Source organism: Salmo salar, chromosome 01 (assembly GCF_965601325.2).
Source record: "Salmo salar chromosome 01, fSalSal1, whole genome shotgun sequence".
NCBI lineage: Eukaryota > Metazoa > Chordata > Actinopteri > Salmoniformes > Salmonidae > Salmo > Salmo salar.
In genome coordinates, this window is record NC_138291.1 from 48,330,082 (window position 1) to 48,345,283 (window position 15,202).

Here is a 15,202-nt window from a genome sequence, read left to right on the forward strand (position 1 = left end):
TATGAGAGATTGTGGTTGCTATCTATTCAGAATGGAAGAGCTGCGAGTGAGTGAAAGATACTGAATGCTTTGTTTTGTGGAGTCTGTGTTCAAATGCTTGACATCTTTGTTATAACCACAGACAAAAAATGTATTAAAGAATAACTTTTAAAATTGTCTGTGGATAAAAAAAAAAATTGTAAAAAATTTGAAAGAAAGGGTCATGTCTTGTATTCTGGGAGGCCACACCATAGCAGGAGATGATTCTACTGGCTACTCCTCCAAAAAGCACACCAATCAGAGGAGCTGAAGCACTTTCATAAAACCTGTTGCCAAGAGGTGGGCTACAGTCAAGGAGGGTACTGCTAAAAAAGCTGTCACACCCCCCCCCAATTTTGTAACTCCAAAGCAAGTGCACACAATGTGAGGTCCGGCCACCCGACAACCTGCTCGCTCGACCCTCTCCTCCCTTCCTCAGACCATCTCTGGAGACCATCTCACATCCCTCAACTCATCCCTGAGCACTGGCTGCGTTCCCTCTGACTTCAAAGTTGCCAGAGTCGCTCCCCTCCTCAAGAAACCAACACTCGACGACTCTGACATCAGAAATTACAAACCGGTATCCCTTCTTTTCTTTCCAAAACACTTGAGCGTGCTGTTTCTGACCAACTCTCTCGCTATCTCTCAGAACCATCTTCTTGACCCTAACCAGTCAGGCTTCAAGACGGGTCACTGCTCTTCTCTGTGTCACGGAGGCTCTCCACACTGCCAAAGCTGACTCTCTCTCCTCTGTTCTCATATTCCTAGATCAATCTGCTGCCTTCAACACTGTGAACCATCACATCCTCCTCTCCACCCTCTCAGGGCTGGGCGTCTCAGCCTCTGCACTCTTGGATTGCATCCAATCTGGCAGGCCGCTCCTGCCAGGCATTGTGGAGAGGATCTGTGTCTGCACCACGTACTGTACTCACAACTGGTGTCCCCCAGGGCTCGGTTCTAGGCCCTTCTCTTTATACACGAAGCGACTCTGCTCAGTCATATCCCCACCAGGTCTCTCTCATGATTGCTATGCGGATGAGACTCAACTACTTCTCTCCTTCCCCCATTCTGACACCCACGTGGCGACACTCATTTCTGCTTGCCTGGCAGATATCTCAGCTTGGATGTCGGCCCACCACCTCAAGCTCAGCCTCGACAAGACGGAGCTGCTCTTCTGCCTGGGCAAGGCCTGCCCGCTCAAAGACCTCTCCATCATTGTTGACAACTCCAGTGTCCCCCTCCCAGAGTACGAAGAACCTTGGCTTGACCCTGGACAACAGCCCTGTCCAAGCTCTTCTGTCCTGTCACCAGCTTCCCCCTGAAGCTAGGACAGCAGAGTCCCTGCCCATGATCTGAAAGCATCTGAAATAATCCCACAGCACCCCCTTCTCAATCTGATCCCTCACTAAATAAATAATGCCTAACACTCTGCTTTTCTTTTCTTTACCCCTTACTAGCTCAGACTTTGATAGCTATTTTGAGGAAAATGTACTTACTGTGATATGTGGTTGTTCCACCTAACTATGTTAAGATGAATACACTAAGTCACTCTGGATAAGGGTGTCTGCTAAATGACAAATGTAGATCTGGGTGTCCTCAATACTTCGTTTATAACCAAGTGGGAAGGTGGTAATTACCAGTTGTGAAGTCGTTTTGAACTTGGAAATACCATCAAACATGGAGGTCAAAGGAAGGCAAGTGATTGTTTTGCTCTTTTGCCCATATCCAGAGCTGCTTTCACTTACATCAAAAGGAAGATAAACAGAATCAATTTTGTATTTTGTTCTTATCATAAACAACTGCTGAAGCTGCTGCCATCTGCTTTCTTTTTGTTGACAATTGAGAGGTGCAAGTGAGCATGGGGATGATAGACAAGTTTATCACTAGTAATTACAAGTTGGAGGGGCGTTCAAGTGGATTTTTCCCAGTCTTATGCTGGTATATGGTGCCAACATTCTGTGATCAATCAGGTATTTTAAATAATCTACACTTTTAAGTGTGGGCACAATCATTAAGGAGAACAGGACATATGTTAGTGCCAGGTATAAACAGGCTTTACAAAGAAGAGCACAATAGCCAGGTTCATAGTTCTTACATATTTAATTTTCTTTGTTTAAAACACGTTCAAATGACCACAGTAAGAGGTGTAACTTGAAGGAGCCTGAAGAACAGGCCCTCCTAAAGAAGGCCACAGAGACAATGTAGGAGCTGTCTGACTTTTGCACGCACCTTCTCCCACCCCTGACAGATACAACCCCAATGGCCAAATCAGACTGGTTAAAACCTACCCATTTCAGAGTATTATATATTTCCAATAAATGTACAACTACACCACTTGCTACTATTCCTATTTATCATAACGTTTCCATCCACAGTTTGAGAGTAAAGTCATACTGTATGAAAATAAATCACAACAGGTGTGATGGAAAGTATCGGTAGAAATGTCGAAAATCTGTTCCGACATGGTGGGATCATTTTTGTCGAAAATAAATATACGACAAATGCGGTGGGAAGCCTTTATGTGCAAATAGATTTTAATAAACCTTATCGAAGTAAACTTGGGAGTCATGTGATGACATGGAAAAACATTTGAGTTTATAGGCAGATTAAATCGTTTTGATGAACTTTCATGATGGTTAAGTGATGGACGGTGATGAGCTTCATGCACAAGTTTTATTTGAATGCTGGCTACATGAACAAAACTTGGCTGCCAATTAACAAATAAAAATGCTATTGCTCTCATCCATATTTCATATAACCTACCCTGTCCAAGTTGTCAGCGAACTGTTCTAGACTAGAGCATGCCAGTGTTGCCAACACATTTTCAGGGTAAATTGCTAGAGGCGGGTTGATTTGTTGCTAAAAGTTGCTAAATGACGTTGTGATGTCATTGCGTCATTACGTAGAATACACAATAACGTTACGCAAAAAATATGATTTGACGTTTGTTCAGCTACAGACTCCCGCTATTTTCTGTACTTCTGGGTGTTCAATTTTGATTGAGACATGTTGATTGATGTTGTAAGTTCTTTTCAAGATCAAACATTCGTGACCAACTATATTCATTGGGTTTGGCTCGTTGAACCCGTACTACTACTGCTGCTGCAGTCAGCCAACAATGATTTGCAATTTGCTGAAATTGCTGCTGGCCTGCTGCTGCCTGTGCACGAGCTGAGCGCCTGCTGCTGACGTCACTCACAATGCACATTTGCAGCCCGGCACGTGTGTTGTGACTAAGTGTGTGACAGAGAAAATCGTTTTTGTGTCATTTAGAGGGAAAATGCGTGCATTTTAGTGTTTGAGTCACTTTTCAAAAGTTACTAAAAGTTACAAATACATTTTTAAAAGTAGCTAAATTTGTTGCTAGGTGCTGTTTGAAGAAAAAGTTGCCAGTGTAGTCTGAAAAGTTGCTAAATCTAGCAACAAAATTGCTCAATTGGCATCACTGGGGCATGCGCCAAAACCAGATAATAACAAATGTGCGCTAACGCAACAGTTTGTGACAAAACCATCCGTAGAGTTACAAATGCAATGGTAAATGGGAATTTAAACGGCAAAGTTATTTTCATGTGCACGGTCATCACACACCGCTTTTTATCGACAACAAGTCAATTTCTTGTATCTCTGCTGTGATTTTTGAATATTCACATAAAAATCTGTCGCAAATTGGATGGAAACCTAGCTACTGAATATTTTTCAAATGTTACTATATTTTAATATCCCTGCTGAAGAGAGACGAGCCTACACAAAATGTTAAATATTAGAGAATGCACTCACAGATATGCAAATGCAAACATACAGTATACATGACATTGCAGAGGATTGTACTGTTCTCAAGTGCAGCATATTTTGACATTTAAAAAGTCTAATAGAAATCTGAAACATTTATACACTGACATACATAGATATATTCAGAGTTGACATTAGAAGGTTAACAGAGTTGATGCGTTCCTTTACCAAGAGGTGAGACTCCTACCTCTAGTCTCTTCGAATTCATCGGTTGGAAGTGAATTCTCCATTCTCCTCCAAAAAAAAAAGTAAGGCTGCTCAAGATAGAGGTCAGCGGAATATATACTGGGCTGGCCCGCAATTTTGGAAAATACACTTGTAGATTACACACAAAATTAAAAATGCACACAGACCTACACGACTTACAGATACGAAGCTAGTGGTGCCCAATAGAGACCCTAACTGAATTCTGAAATGCACACTTGGGGGATACAGAGAAAGCCTCATTTGTCAATCTGTACCTTTTGCACTATTGTGATACCTACAATAGTGTGACTATTGACGAATAATGTACAGTGTATGTACGGTGTCCATATTAGGCCAGCCTCTGACAACTCCTCCTGACCGGCTTGTCCTATTATGGACACCGTTTAGTGCCATCTAAATCATCCTTCATTGCACTATCCAGTTACCATCTAGTCATTGTAACTGCACCGTTGGAAACTTTGGTCAAAGACAAATACAACAATCAAAACTAACAGCAACATTACATCACATCATTTGAACTCCAGTTAACATGTTCAGTAACCCATCATTGTTGGTTTCCTGAAGTTGAAGGGCGCAGTATACAGTACCTTGAGCAGTAGCTACCAAATTTGTATGAGTGTATGTTGCTCCCCCTTTGTGTATTAGTTAATGACAAGTACAGTAGACCGGGACTGATCCTTCTGATAGGTCTGTCAGCCTAAGTGCTAATTGTTTGACGAATGGGTTTGAAGCATTTGGCTTGAGCAGGAATATGACGCCATGTGAAAAGGACACTTACCACACTTGAATAGGTTTGGCTCAAGGCAAGGTTAAATACATACGATTATAGTAATCCGTAAATTGACATTTAAAGGCAATGTTCCTGGTTTAGCGGAGACGGCATTCACGGTAAATGCTGCATACAATGAGTGTAAAAAAACATTAAGAACACCTTCCTATTGAGTTTGAGTTTATTTTTACAGGGACAGTGCACATTAATCAACGTTTCTGTAAACGTGCCGGTTTTAGCCAACCGGCTAATTTTCAACCGCAGTCCCTGGGCAGGTTTTTAAAAACAATTACAATACAGACAATCAATGAGCACACGCAGAGCAAGTTGAGTTGAGTGCACCCCCCCAGAACAGCCTTAATTCGTCAGGGCATGGACTTTACAAGGTGTTGAAAGCGCTCCACAGGGATGCTGGCCCATGTTGACTCCAATGCTTCCCACAGTTGTATCAAGTTGTCTGGATGTCCTTTGGGCGGTGGACCATTCTTGGAACTGTCGAGCGTGAAAAGCCGAGCAGCGTTGCCGTTCTTGACAAGAAAACTGGTGTGCCTGGCACCTACTGCCATACCCTGTTCAAAGGCACTTAAATCTCATCTTTCCCATTCACTGTCTGAATGGCACACATTCTCAATTGTATCAAGGCTTAAAAATAATTATTGAACCGGTCTTCTCCCCTTCATCCACACTGATTGAAGTAGATTTAAGTGACATCGATAAGGGATCATATCTTAACTGGATTCACCGGGTCAGTCTGTCATGGAAAAAGCAGCTCAAAAAAAATTATTATTATTTTTTTTTTTTTTTTTTTTTTTTACACTCAGTGTATGTCGGCTCAAACGCAAAATTACCTTTAAATTTATATCGCGGAATCTATAATGCTTCAGCTTTACAGATAGGGTTTTATTCAAAAACTGACATATGGTCCTAGCTTATATGGATAAAAATATATCAGGATCAAAGTAAAAAAAGATTGATAAATTGTTTTCAATATTACGATGTTTCTATGTAGGTGTAAGTATCTTTACTGTAATTGGTAGTTCAATTTGATTAAAAGTAAATCAAAAAATAAAGGACAAAATTAAGCAACCATAAAACACTAATCATTGAGCCAGTGTTTTTTTAGGTTAAGCCTTCCACCTGGCAGACAGCATTAAGTAAGATTGTCATGTACACACACGGCTATGTCATGTGACCATGTGATGATTTGGAAGGGGGTGGAGGGATGGAATAAAACGCACACACACCCACCAAGCCCGGACTGTAGGCTTCGTACAGAAATTGCTGTGTGCTGCTCCAACCAGGCGACAGGGAGCGTGGATCTGAGTTGGGCTGTGCAGCAGGTTTGTGGGCCGGTCGTCCCTCTCAGCTCCTGATGAGGGTGAGGAACTCGTCCCGTGTCTTGGGGTCCTCCCGGAACACCCCCAGCATGGTGCTGGTCACAGTCTTGCTGTTCATCTTCTGCACCCCCCTCATCACCATGCACATGTGACTAAGCAGGAAGAATGGAGGAGAGACAAAATGCATCATTATACATTGGTGTTATACAGTGGCAAGAAAAAGTGTGAACCCTTTGGAAATACCTGGATTTTCTCCACAGTGTTGTGTGTTCCTTCCAAACAATGCAACTTTAGTTTAATCTGTCCACAGAAAATTTTGGAACATCCAGGTGCACTTTTGCAAACTTCAGATTTTTTTGACAGCTGTGGCTTCTTCCGTGGTGTCCTCCCATGAACACCATTGTTTAGTGTTTTACGTATCGTAGACTCGTCAACAGAGATGTTAGCATGTTCCAGAGATTTCTGTAAGTCTTTAGCTGGTACTCTAGGATTCTTCTTAACCACATTGAGCATTCTGCACTGTGCTCTTGCTGAAAGATGACTGCAAGAGCACAGCGCAGAATGCTCAATGTGGTTAAGAAGAATCCTAGAGTACCAGCTAAAGACTTACAGAAATCTCTGGAACATGCTAACATCTCTGTTGACGAGTCTACGATACGTAAAACACTAAACAATGGTGTTCATGGGAGGACTTTCTACATTTTTAGACAATTTGTCTTACCGTGGACTGATGAACATAAAGGCTTTTAGAGATACTTTTGTAACGCTTTCTAGCTTTATGCAAGTCAACAATTCTTAATCTTAGGTCTTCTGTGATCTCTTTTGTTCAAGGCATGGTTCACATCAGGCAATGCTTCCTGTGAATAGCAAACTCAAATTTTGTGAGTTTTTTATAGGGCAAAGCAGCTCTAACCAACATCTCCTGGTCTCGTCTCATTGATTGGACTCCAGGTTAGCTGACTCCAACTAGCTTTTGGAGAAGTTATTAGCTTAGGGGTTCACATACTTTTTCCAACCTACACTGTGAATGTTTAAATTATGTATTCAATATAGACAAGAAAAATACAATAATGTGTGTGTTATTAGCTTAAGCACACTGTTGGTCTATTGTTGTGATTTAGATCAGATCAAATTTGATAACCAATTTATGCAGAAATCCACGTAATTTCAAAGGGTTAACATACTTTTTCTTGCAGCTGTAGTTATTAGATGTGGGTGTATGAGAAATGTCCTGTTAGTGACGCATTGAAGATTGTCCAGATATGACCTTGCACAATATAGTTGGTTTCATTTATGTGTGTTTGTGTTTTGACTGACATTATTGCATTGGCAATAAGGGACTTTTGCCTCTGTGGATAGACTTGACCCAAATAGGGTCGCCTTAAATGGACAGATATTGTCCAGAAACTACCTCATTGGGAAGAGAAAGAGCACATTGTTTTCCTAAAACTAAGGATTTGTTAATATGAATGTGTATACACCATAGAGCTAACATTCAAGCCACATTTTTCCATAGTGCATCTTTAATGTCTGTTTGTATGGGGCTCTTAATATCAGTGGTGAGGGAAAAGGGAGAAAGAGACATACGTTGCCTCAATGACGACGCCCACCCCGGCAGGCTGCAGAGCTTCAGTGATCGCCACAGCGATTTGTTTGGTCAACCGCTCTTGAACTGAAAGAGAACAGACAGATAAACACGGTCCAAGTCAGAGTGCAAAGTCAAACATGATATCTGACATGATCGACCATGACATGGCAGGTTCATGGCAGGTTACCGTTTGTTCTAAGTAACAACACTTACCAGGCTGTCAACCAACTGACCATCTCGAAAAAGGACAATGTGGGAATAAAAATAATGCACTATTTGAATTTTAATGCAATTAATAAGTTGTTACTGTAGTAATTACAGTGTAAGTATACACGAATGACAAAGTGCAACTTTGATAAAGTCCTAAAAAAAAATAATAATACCCAAATATTGTCTTTGAGACAATAAAAACTCTAGGTGCAGTTCACTTTATTGTCCATCAACTCTCAAAGTATAAATTGATTGTTATATGTCTGGAAATACCTTGCAGTCGACGGCTGTAGATTTCAACAATCCTGGGGAGAGATTAGGGGGAAAAAACTTTCATTACATGAGAACACCCAAGTGGTAAGATTTACAGTGAGGCAAAGAGGCTTACATTGTCAAAGAGAGATTACACATTCTTCAGGGACAGAGTGGAAACTAGAAAGAGACATGAGAGCTCTTCACAACAGAGGTCACATTTTACAGTGTCGGTCAAATAATTTGATTTGTATTGGGTCGGACAGGTTGCAGTTTCTAAGAGCTGTTGTAATTTGTGTGTCTAAAGAACAGACTCAATCAAATCCATCACAGCATTGATTATAAAGAATTTGCCTTCACAATAACTTTGGGAAATCTTTGGATGCATCTATCAGTAATAGTAATTTATCTGCTACAGTGTTTCTTCAGGACCCATAAATGTTGTGATTTAATATGAATATTGGGTAAAAAAGTGCTATTTTTGTGTACATTCTGCAATGTCTTTGGTTTAAATAAGCCCCAAGTCAACATAGTGCCTTCAGAAAGTATTCGTACCCATTGACTTATTCCACATGTGTTACAGCCTGAATTCAAAATGGATAAATACATTTTTTCCCCCCTCAACACACACACACACACACACACACACACACACACAATACCCCATAATGTAAAAGTGAAAACATGTTTTTAGATTTTTTTTCGCAAATGTATTACAAATGAAATACAGAAATATCTCATAAGTATTCACACCCCTGAGTCAATACTTTGTAGAAGCACCTTTGGCAGTGATTACAGCTGTGTCTTTATGTCTAAGAACTTCCCACACCTGGATTGTGCAACAGTTGCCCATTATCCTTTTCAAAATTATTCAAGCTCTGTCACATTGGTTGTTGATCATTGATGGACAACCATTTTTCAGATTTTGTCATAGATTTAATTCAACTAATTTGGCCACTACGTAAAGTTCACCGTCCTCTTGGTAAGCAACTCTAGTGTAGGTTTGGCCTTGTGTTTTAGGTTATTGTCCTGCTGAAAGATTAATTAATCTCCCAGTGTTTGGTGGAAAGCAGACAAAACCAGGTTTTAGCCTGTGCTTAGCTCCATTCCGTTTCTTTTTTTATCCTGAAAAACTCCTTAGTCCTTAAATTATACGCATAACATGATGCAACCACCACTATGCTTGAAAATATGGAGAGTGGTACTCAGTAATGTGTTATATTGGATTTGCCCCAAACATAACACTTTGTATTCAGGACAAAAAGTGAATTGCTTTGCCAATTTTTTTGCAGTATTTCTTTAGTGCCTTGTTGCAAACAGGACACGCTTTGGAATATTTGTATTATGTCCAGACTTCTTTCTTGTCATTGTCAATTATGTTAGCATTGTGGAGTAACTACAATGTTGTTGATGCATCCTCAGTTCTCCCATCACAGCCATTAACCGCTGTAACTGTTTTAAAGTCGCCATTGGCCTCATGGTGAAATCCCTGAGCGGTTGTAAACCAGTGTGAAATGGCTAGCTAGTTAGAGGGTGCGCGCTAGTAGTGTTTCAAATCGGTGACGTCACTTGCTGAGACCTTGAAGTAGTTGTTTCCCTTGCTCTGCAAGGGCCGTGGCTTTTGTGGCGCGATGGGTAATGGTGCTTCGAGTGTGACTGTTGTCTATGTGTGCAGAGGTTCCCTGGTTCGGGGCAGAAGCAAAACTGTTACATTGATGCGGTTGACCCGGATCACTGGTTGCTGCGGAAAAGGAGGAGGTCAAAAGGGGGGTGAGTAACTGGTGTGAAATGGCTGGCTAGTTAGCGGGGTGCATGCTAGTAGCGTTTCAATCGGTGACGTCACTCGCTCTGAGACCTTGAAGTAGTTGATTCCCTTGCCCTGCAAGGGTTGCGGCTTTTGTGGAGCGATAGGTAACGATGCTTCATGGGTGTCAGTTGTTGATGTGTGCAGTGGGTCCCTGGTTCGAGCCCAGGTAGGCGCGAGGAGAGGAACAGAAGAAATACTGTTACACAGCTATCTTCCTCTATGGCAACGGAGTTAGGAAAGTCGCCTGTGTCTTTGTAGTGACTGGGTGAATTGATACCCCATCCAAAGTGTAATTGATAACAACATCACCATGCACAAAGGGATATTCAATGTCTGCTATTAATTATTTATTTTTGTAACTACCAATAGGTGCCCTTATTTGTGAGGCATTGGAAAACCTCCGTGGTCTTTTAAGTTGAATGTGTGTTTGAAATTCACTGATCAACTGAGGGACCTTACAGATAATTGTATGTGTGGGGAACAGAGATGAGGTAGTTATTCAAAAATCATGGTGAGGTTAAACACTTATTTCACACAGCGTCAATCCAAGTAATTTATTATGCATCGGCTGTATCACATCCGGCCGTGATTGGGAGTCCAATAGGGCGGCGGACAATTGGCCTAGCGTCGTCTGGGTTTGGCCGGGGTACGCTGTCATTGTAAATAATAATTTGTTCTTAACTGGCTTGCCTAGTTTAATAAAAGGTATAAAAAAAGTGTGACTTGTTAAGCATATTTTTTCTCCTGAACTTATTTAGGCTTGCCATAACAAAGGGGTTAAATAGTTGACAAGACATTTCAGCTTTTCATTTTTAATTAATGTAATTTTATTTTTTACTAAATGTAATAAATGTTAAATTCAGGCTGTAACAACAAAATGTGGAATAAGTCAAGGGGTGTGAATACTTTCTGAAGCCACTGTGCATACAGATGTAGGAACTTAATTTTAGCCAGTTTACTACAGCAGGAAATGTGAATGATAATTTAAATTTTTTGTAGCGGTTGATACATTTTTCATATGAGGAAATCAAGTCTGACATTTTAAAGTAGAAATTAAACTTTAGAAGCCTTTTTAAACCTTGAATAGACTACAAGTTTTAATTTCCTGCTGTGCAGGAAAATTCTCAGCAAGAAAAGAGAGATCAAATTCTGGTGCTTTTCTAGGAGTGTGTGTGGTATTCTGTGGCAGTTACACTGACAACCAGTTGCAAGTTCCAACCTCCAGTGAGTCAATCTGAGTAGCAGAGCAGTGGATCACGCTAGCCTCATCATAGCCCGACATCCCTTCCCCTTTGACCCAATGCTCTTTTACAAACATGACCTCTCCTATCCCTGCAGTTCCATCACTTGGCTCAGCAAAATGCCACAGAACAAGAGGATTACGAAGACTTTCAAAATGGCCGGATGCGTCGATATGAAGGAATAAAACTGTTGCATCCATCTCAATGAAGCACATTTTGGAGGTTTTGGGTGCAACGCCTTTCAGAGCTCAATTCTTATAAAATTGTATACGTCACATGCTTCATAGACAACAGGTGTAGACTAACAGTGACATGCTTTCTTGCAGGTCCATATCCAACAATGCAGAGTTAGATATTTTTTATAAAAATATAGCCACACGAGGAATAAATACAGTGAATAACGAATAAAAATAACATGGCTATAGACAGTGTACAAAATATTAGGAACACAATCTTTCCATTCCAGACTGACCAGGTGAAAGCTATGATCCCTTATTGATGTCACTTGTTAAATCGACTTCAAACAGTGCAGATGAAGGGGAGGAGACAGGTTAAAGAAGGATTTTTAAGCCTTGAGACATGGATTGTGTATGTATGCATGCATGCCATTCAGAGGGTGAATGTGCAAAAGGCCAGCATCCTGGAGTCGCCTCTTTACTGTTGAGACTGGTGTTTTGCGGGTACTATTTAATGAAGCTGCCAGTTGAGGACTTGTGAGGCGTCTTTCTCAAACTAGACACACTAATGTACTTGTCCTCTTGCTCAGTTGTGAACCGGGGCTTCCCACTCCTCATTCTATTCTGGTTAGAGCCAGTTTGCGCTGTTCTGTGAAGGGAGTAGTACACAGCGTTGTACGAGATCTTCAGTTTCTTGGCAATTTCTCGTAGCCTTAATTTCTCAGAACAAGAATAGACTGACGAGTTTCAGAAGAAAGTTATTTGTTTCTGGCCATTTTGAGCCTGTAATTGAACCCCCAAATGCTGATGCTCGAGATACTCAACTAGTCTAAAAGAAGCCCAGTTTTATTGCTTCTTTAAATCAGAACTACATTTTTCAGTTTTACAAATTATGTTAGCACAAGGGTTTTTTAATGATCAATTAGCCTTTTAAAATTCTAAACTTGAATTAGCTAACAACATGCCATTGGAACACAGGTGTGATGGTTGCTCATAATGGGCCTCTGTACGCCAATGTAGATATCCCATTAAAAACCAGCCGTTTCCAGCTACAATAGTCATTTACAACATTAACAATGTCTACACTGTATTTCTGATCAGTTTGATGTTATTTTAAAATGGGCAAACATTTTTTGATTTTCTTTAAAAAACAAAGACATTTCTAAGTGACCCCAAACTTCTGAATGGTAGTGTATGTGTTTGGGTGTCAGTGTAAGTATGTGTGAGTCAGTAGAGGCTGGTGGGGGGGGGGGGGGGGGGGGGGAGAATTATAGGGGGATGGGCTCATTGGAATGTCTGGAATGGAATAAAGTGCAAAAGAGTTCATGCAAAAAAGGGTCAATGTAGGCAGTCCAGGGAGCCATTTGTTTAGCTATTTAGCAGTCTTGTTCAGAAGTCTTATGGCTTGGGGGTAGAAACGGTTCAGGGTCCTGTTGGTTCCAGACTTAGTGCATTGGTAAAAACAGTTTGTGGCTTGGGTGGCTGGAGTCTGACCATTTTTTGGGCCTTTCCAACACCTAAGCTAAGGCCCTAACAATTAAAAAAAAAAGTTTTTTACCTGGCCTTATTTCTATTACAGCATATTGGATGACTGATTCATATTCCATTCACACAGCTCAATGTAACAGCGATAGGTTTAGGCTACATGATACTTGAATTTTCCCTATACCCATCATGAGGTTGCTACAACCTAGCTTACAAATAAAAGTTTACAACGTAGGTGCACTGGTCGAGAGAAAATCTTTTAGTGATCAAGGTGACATATTCAAAAATGCCTTGCACAAACTCACCTGCATTTAGCTGATCTAGGGTGTATTCATTAGTCCAAACAGATGAAAATTCAGTTGTGTTTATCGCCGTTTCGTTCCGTTTGCTTCCATTTAAGAAACGTTTTTCAAAAGAATATACCCCTAATAGTCTACTTTAATAGCTGCCACATACAAACAGTATGATCACTTTGCTCGTCGTATAATTCCTTCTCACATCTATTCGCTAGTCTGTGACCCCCCCCCCCCCCCAAAAAAAACACTAAGCCAAACCTTCATGCCATAACCGCTAAATCGTTCTCACCATATTAGCTAACATCATAGTCAACATACAGTTGAAGTCAGAAGTTTGCATACACTTAGGTTGGAGTCATTAACACTAATTTTTTCAACCACTCTACAAATTTCTTGTTAACAAAACTATAGTTTTGGCAAGTCGGTTAGGACATCTACTTTGTGCATGACACAAGTCATTTTTCCAACAATTGTTTACAGACAGATAATTTCACTTAATTCACTGTATCACAATTCCAGTGGGTCAGAAATGTACATACACTAAGTTGACTGCCTTTAAACAGCTTGGAAAATTCCAGAAAATTATGTCATGGCTTTAGAAGCGTCTGATTGACATCATTTGAGTCAATTGGAGGTGTACCTGTGGATATATTTCAAGGTCCACCTTCAAAGTCAGTGCCTCTTTGCTTGACATCATGGGAAAATCAAAAGAAATCAGCCAAGACCTCAGAAAAAAAATGGTAGACCTCCACAAGTCTGGTTCATCCTTGGGAGCAATTTCCAAACGCCTGAAGGTACCACATTCATCTGCACAAACAATAGTATGCAAGTATAAACACCATGGGACCACACAGCTGTCATACCACTCAGGAAGGAGACGTGTTCTGTCTCCTAGAGATGAACGTACTTTGGTGCGAAAAGTGCAAATCAATCCCAGAACAACAGCAAAGGACCTTGTGAAGGTGCTTGAGGAAACAGGTATAAAATTATCTATATACACAGTAAAATGAGTCTTATATCGAAATAACCTGAACGGCCTCTCAGCAAGGAAGAAGCCACCGCTCCAAAACCGCCACAAAAAAGCCAGACTACGGTTTGCAACTGCACATGGGGACAAAGATCGTACTTTTTGGAGAAATGTCATCTGGTGTGATGAAACAAAAATAGAACTGTTTGGCCATAATGACCATCGTTATGTTTGGAGGAAAACTGGGGAGGGTTGCAAGCCGAAGAACACCATCCAAACCGTGAAGCACGGGGGTGGCAGTATCATGTTGTGGGGGTGCTTTGCTGCAGGAGGGGCTGGTGCACTTCACAAAATAGATGGTATCATGAGGCAGGAAAATTATGTGGATATACTGAAGCAACATCAAGACATCAGTCAGGAAGTTAAAGCTTGGTCGCAAATGGGTCTTCCAAATGAACAATGACCCCAAGCATACTTCCAAAGTTGTGGCAAAATGGCTTAAGGACAACAAAATCAAGATATTGGACTGGCCATCATAAAGCCCTGACCTCAATCCCATAGAAAATTTGTGGGCAGAACTGAAAAAGCATGTGCGAGCAAGGAGGCCTAGAAACCTGACTCAGTTACACCAGCTCTGTCAGTAGGAATGGGCCAAAATTCACCCAACTCATTGTGGGAAGCTTGTGGAAGGCTACCCTAAACATTTGACCCAAGTTAAACAATTTAAAGGCAATGCTACCAAATACTAATTGAGTGTATGTAAACTTCTGACCCACTGGGAATGTGATGAAAGAAATAAAACATTCTCTACTATTGTTCTGACATTTCACATTGTTAAAATAAAGTGGTGATCCTAACTGACCTAAGACAGGGAATTTATACTAGGATTAAATGTCAGGAATTGTGAAATTGAGTTTAAATGTATTTAGCTAAGGTGTATGTAAACTTCCGACTTCAACTGTATCTACTAGAACTAACGTGTTAGTAAACCCGCTACAATCATGCAGTACAGTGTACAGCAAGCAGTTACACTGGCGAGCCCGGGTTGCTATAAATTAAT

The 15,202-nt window shown here is 40.8% G+C and overlaps 1 protein-coding gene across 1 annotated transcript in view; it reads right to left on the minus strand.

Moving 5' to 3' along the window:
• Nucleotides 1-2,099: 2,099 nt before the first annotated feature.
• Nucleotides 2,100-15,202, minus strand: part of LOC106602973 (GTP cyclohydrolase 1) — a 28,043-nt gene continuing 14,940 nt past the window's right edge. The window contains exons 4-6 of the mRNA XM_014196063.3: nt 8,192-8,223; nt 7,708-7,792; nt 2,100-6,272 (exon numbers count right to left, since the gene is read on the minus strand). Coding sequence (XP_014051538.1) covers nt 6,146-6,272; nt 7,708-7,792; nt 8,192-8,223 — 244 coding nt within the window. The 3' untranslated portion in view covers nt 2,100-6,145. The remainder of the gene's footprint in view (nt 6,273-7,707; nt 7,793-8,191; nt 8,224-15,202) is intronic.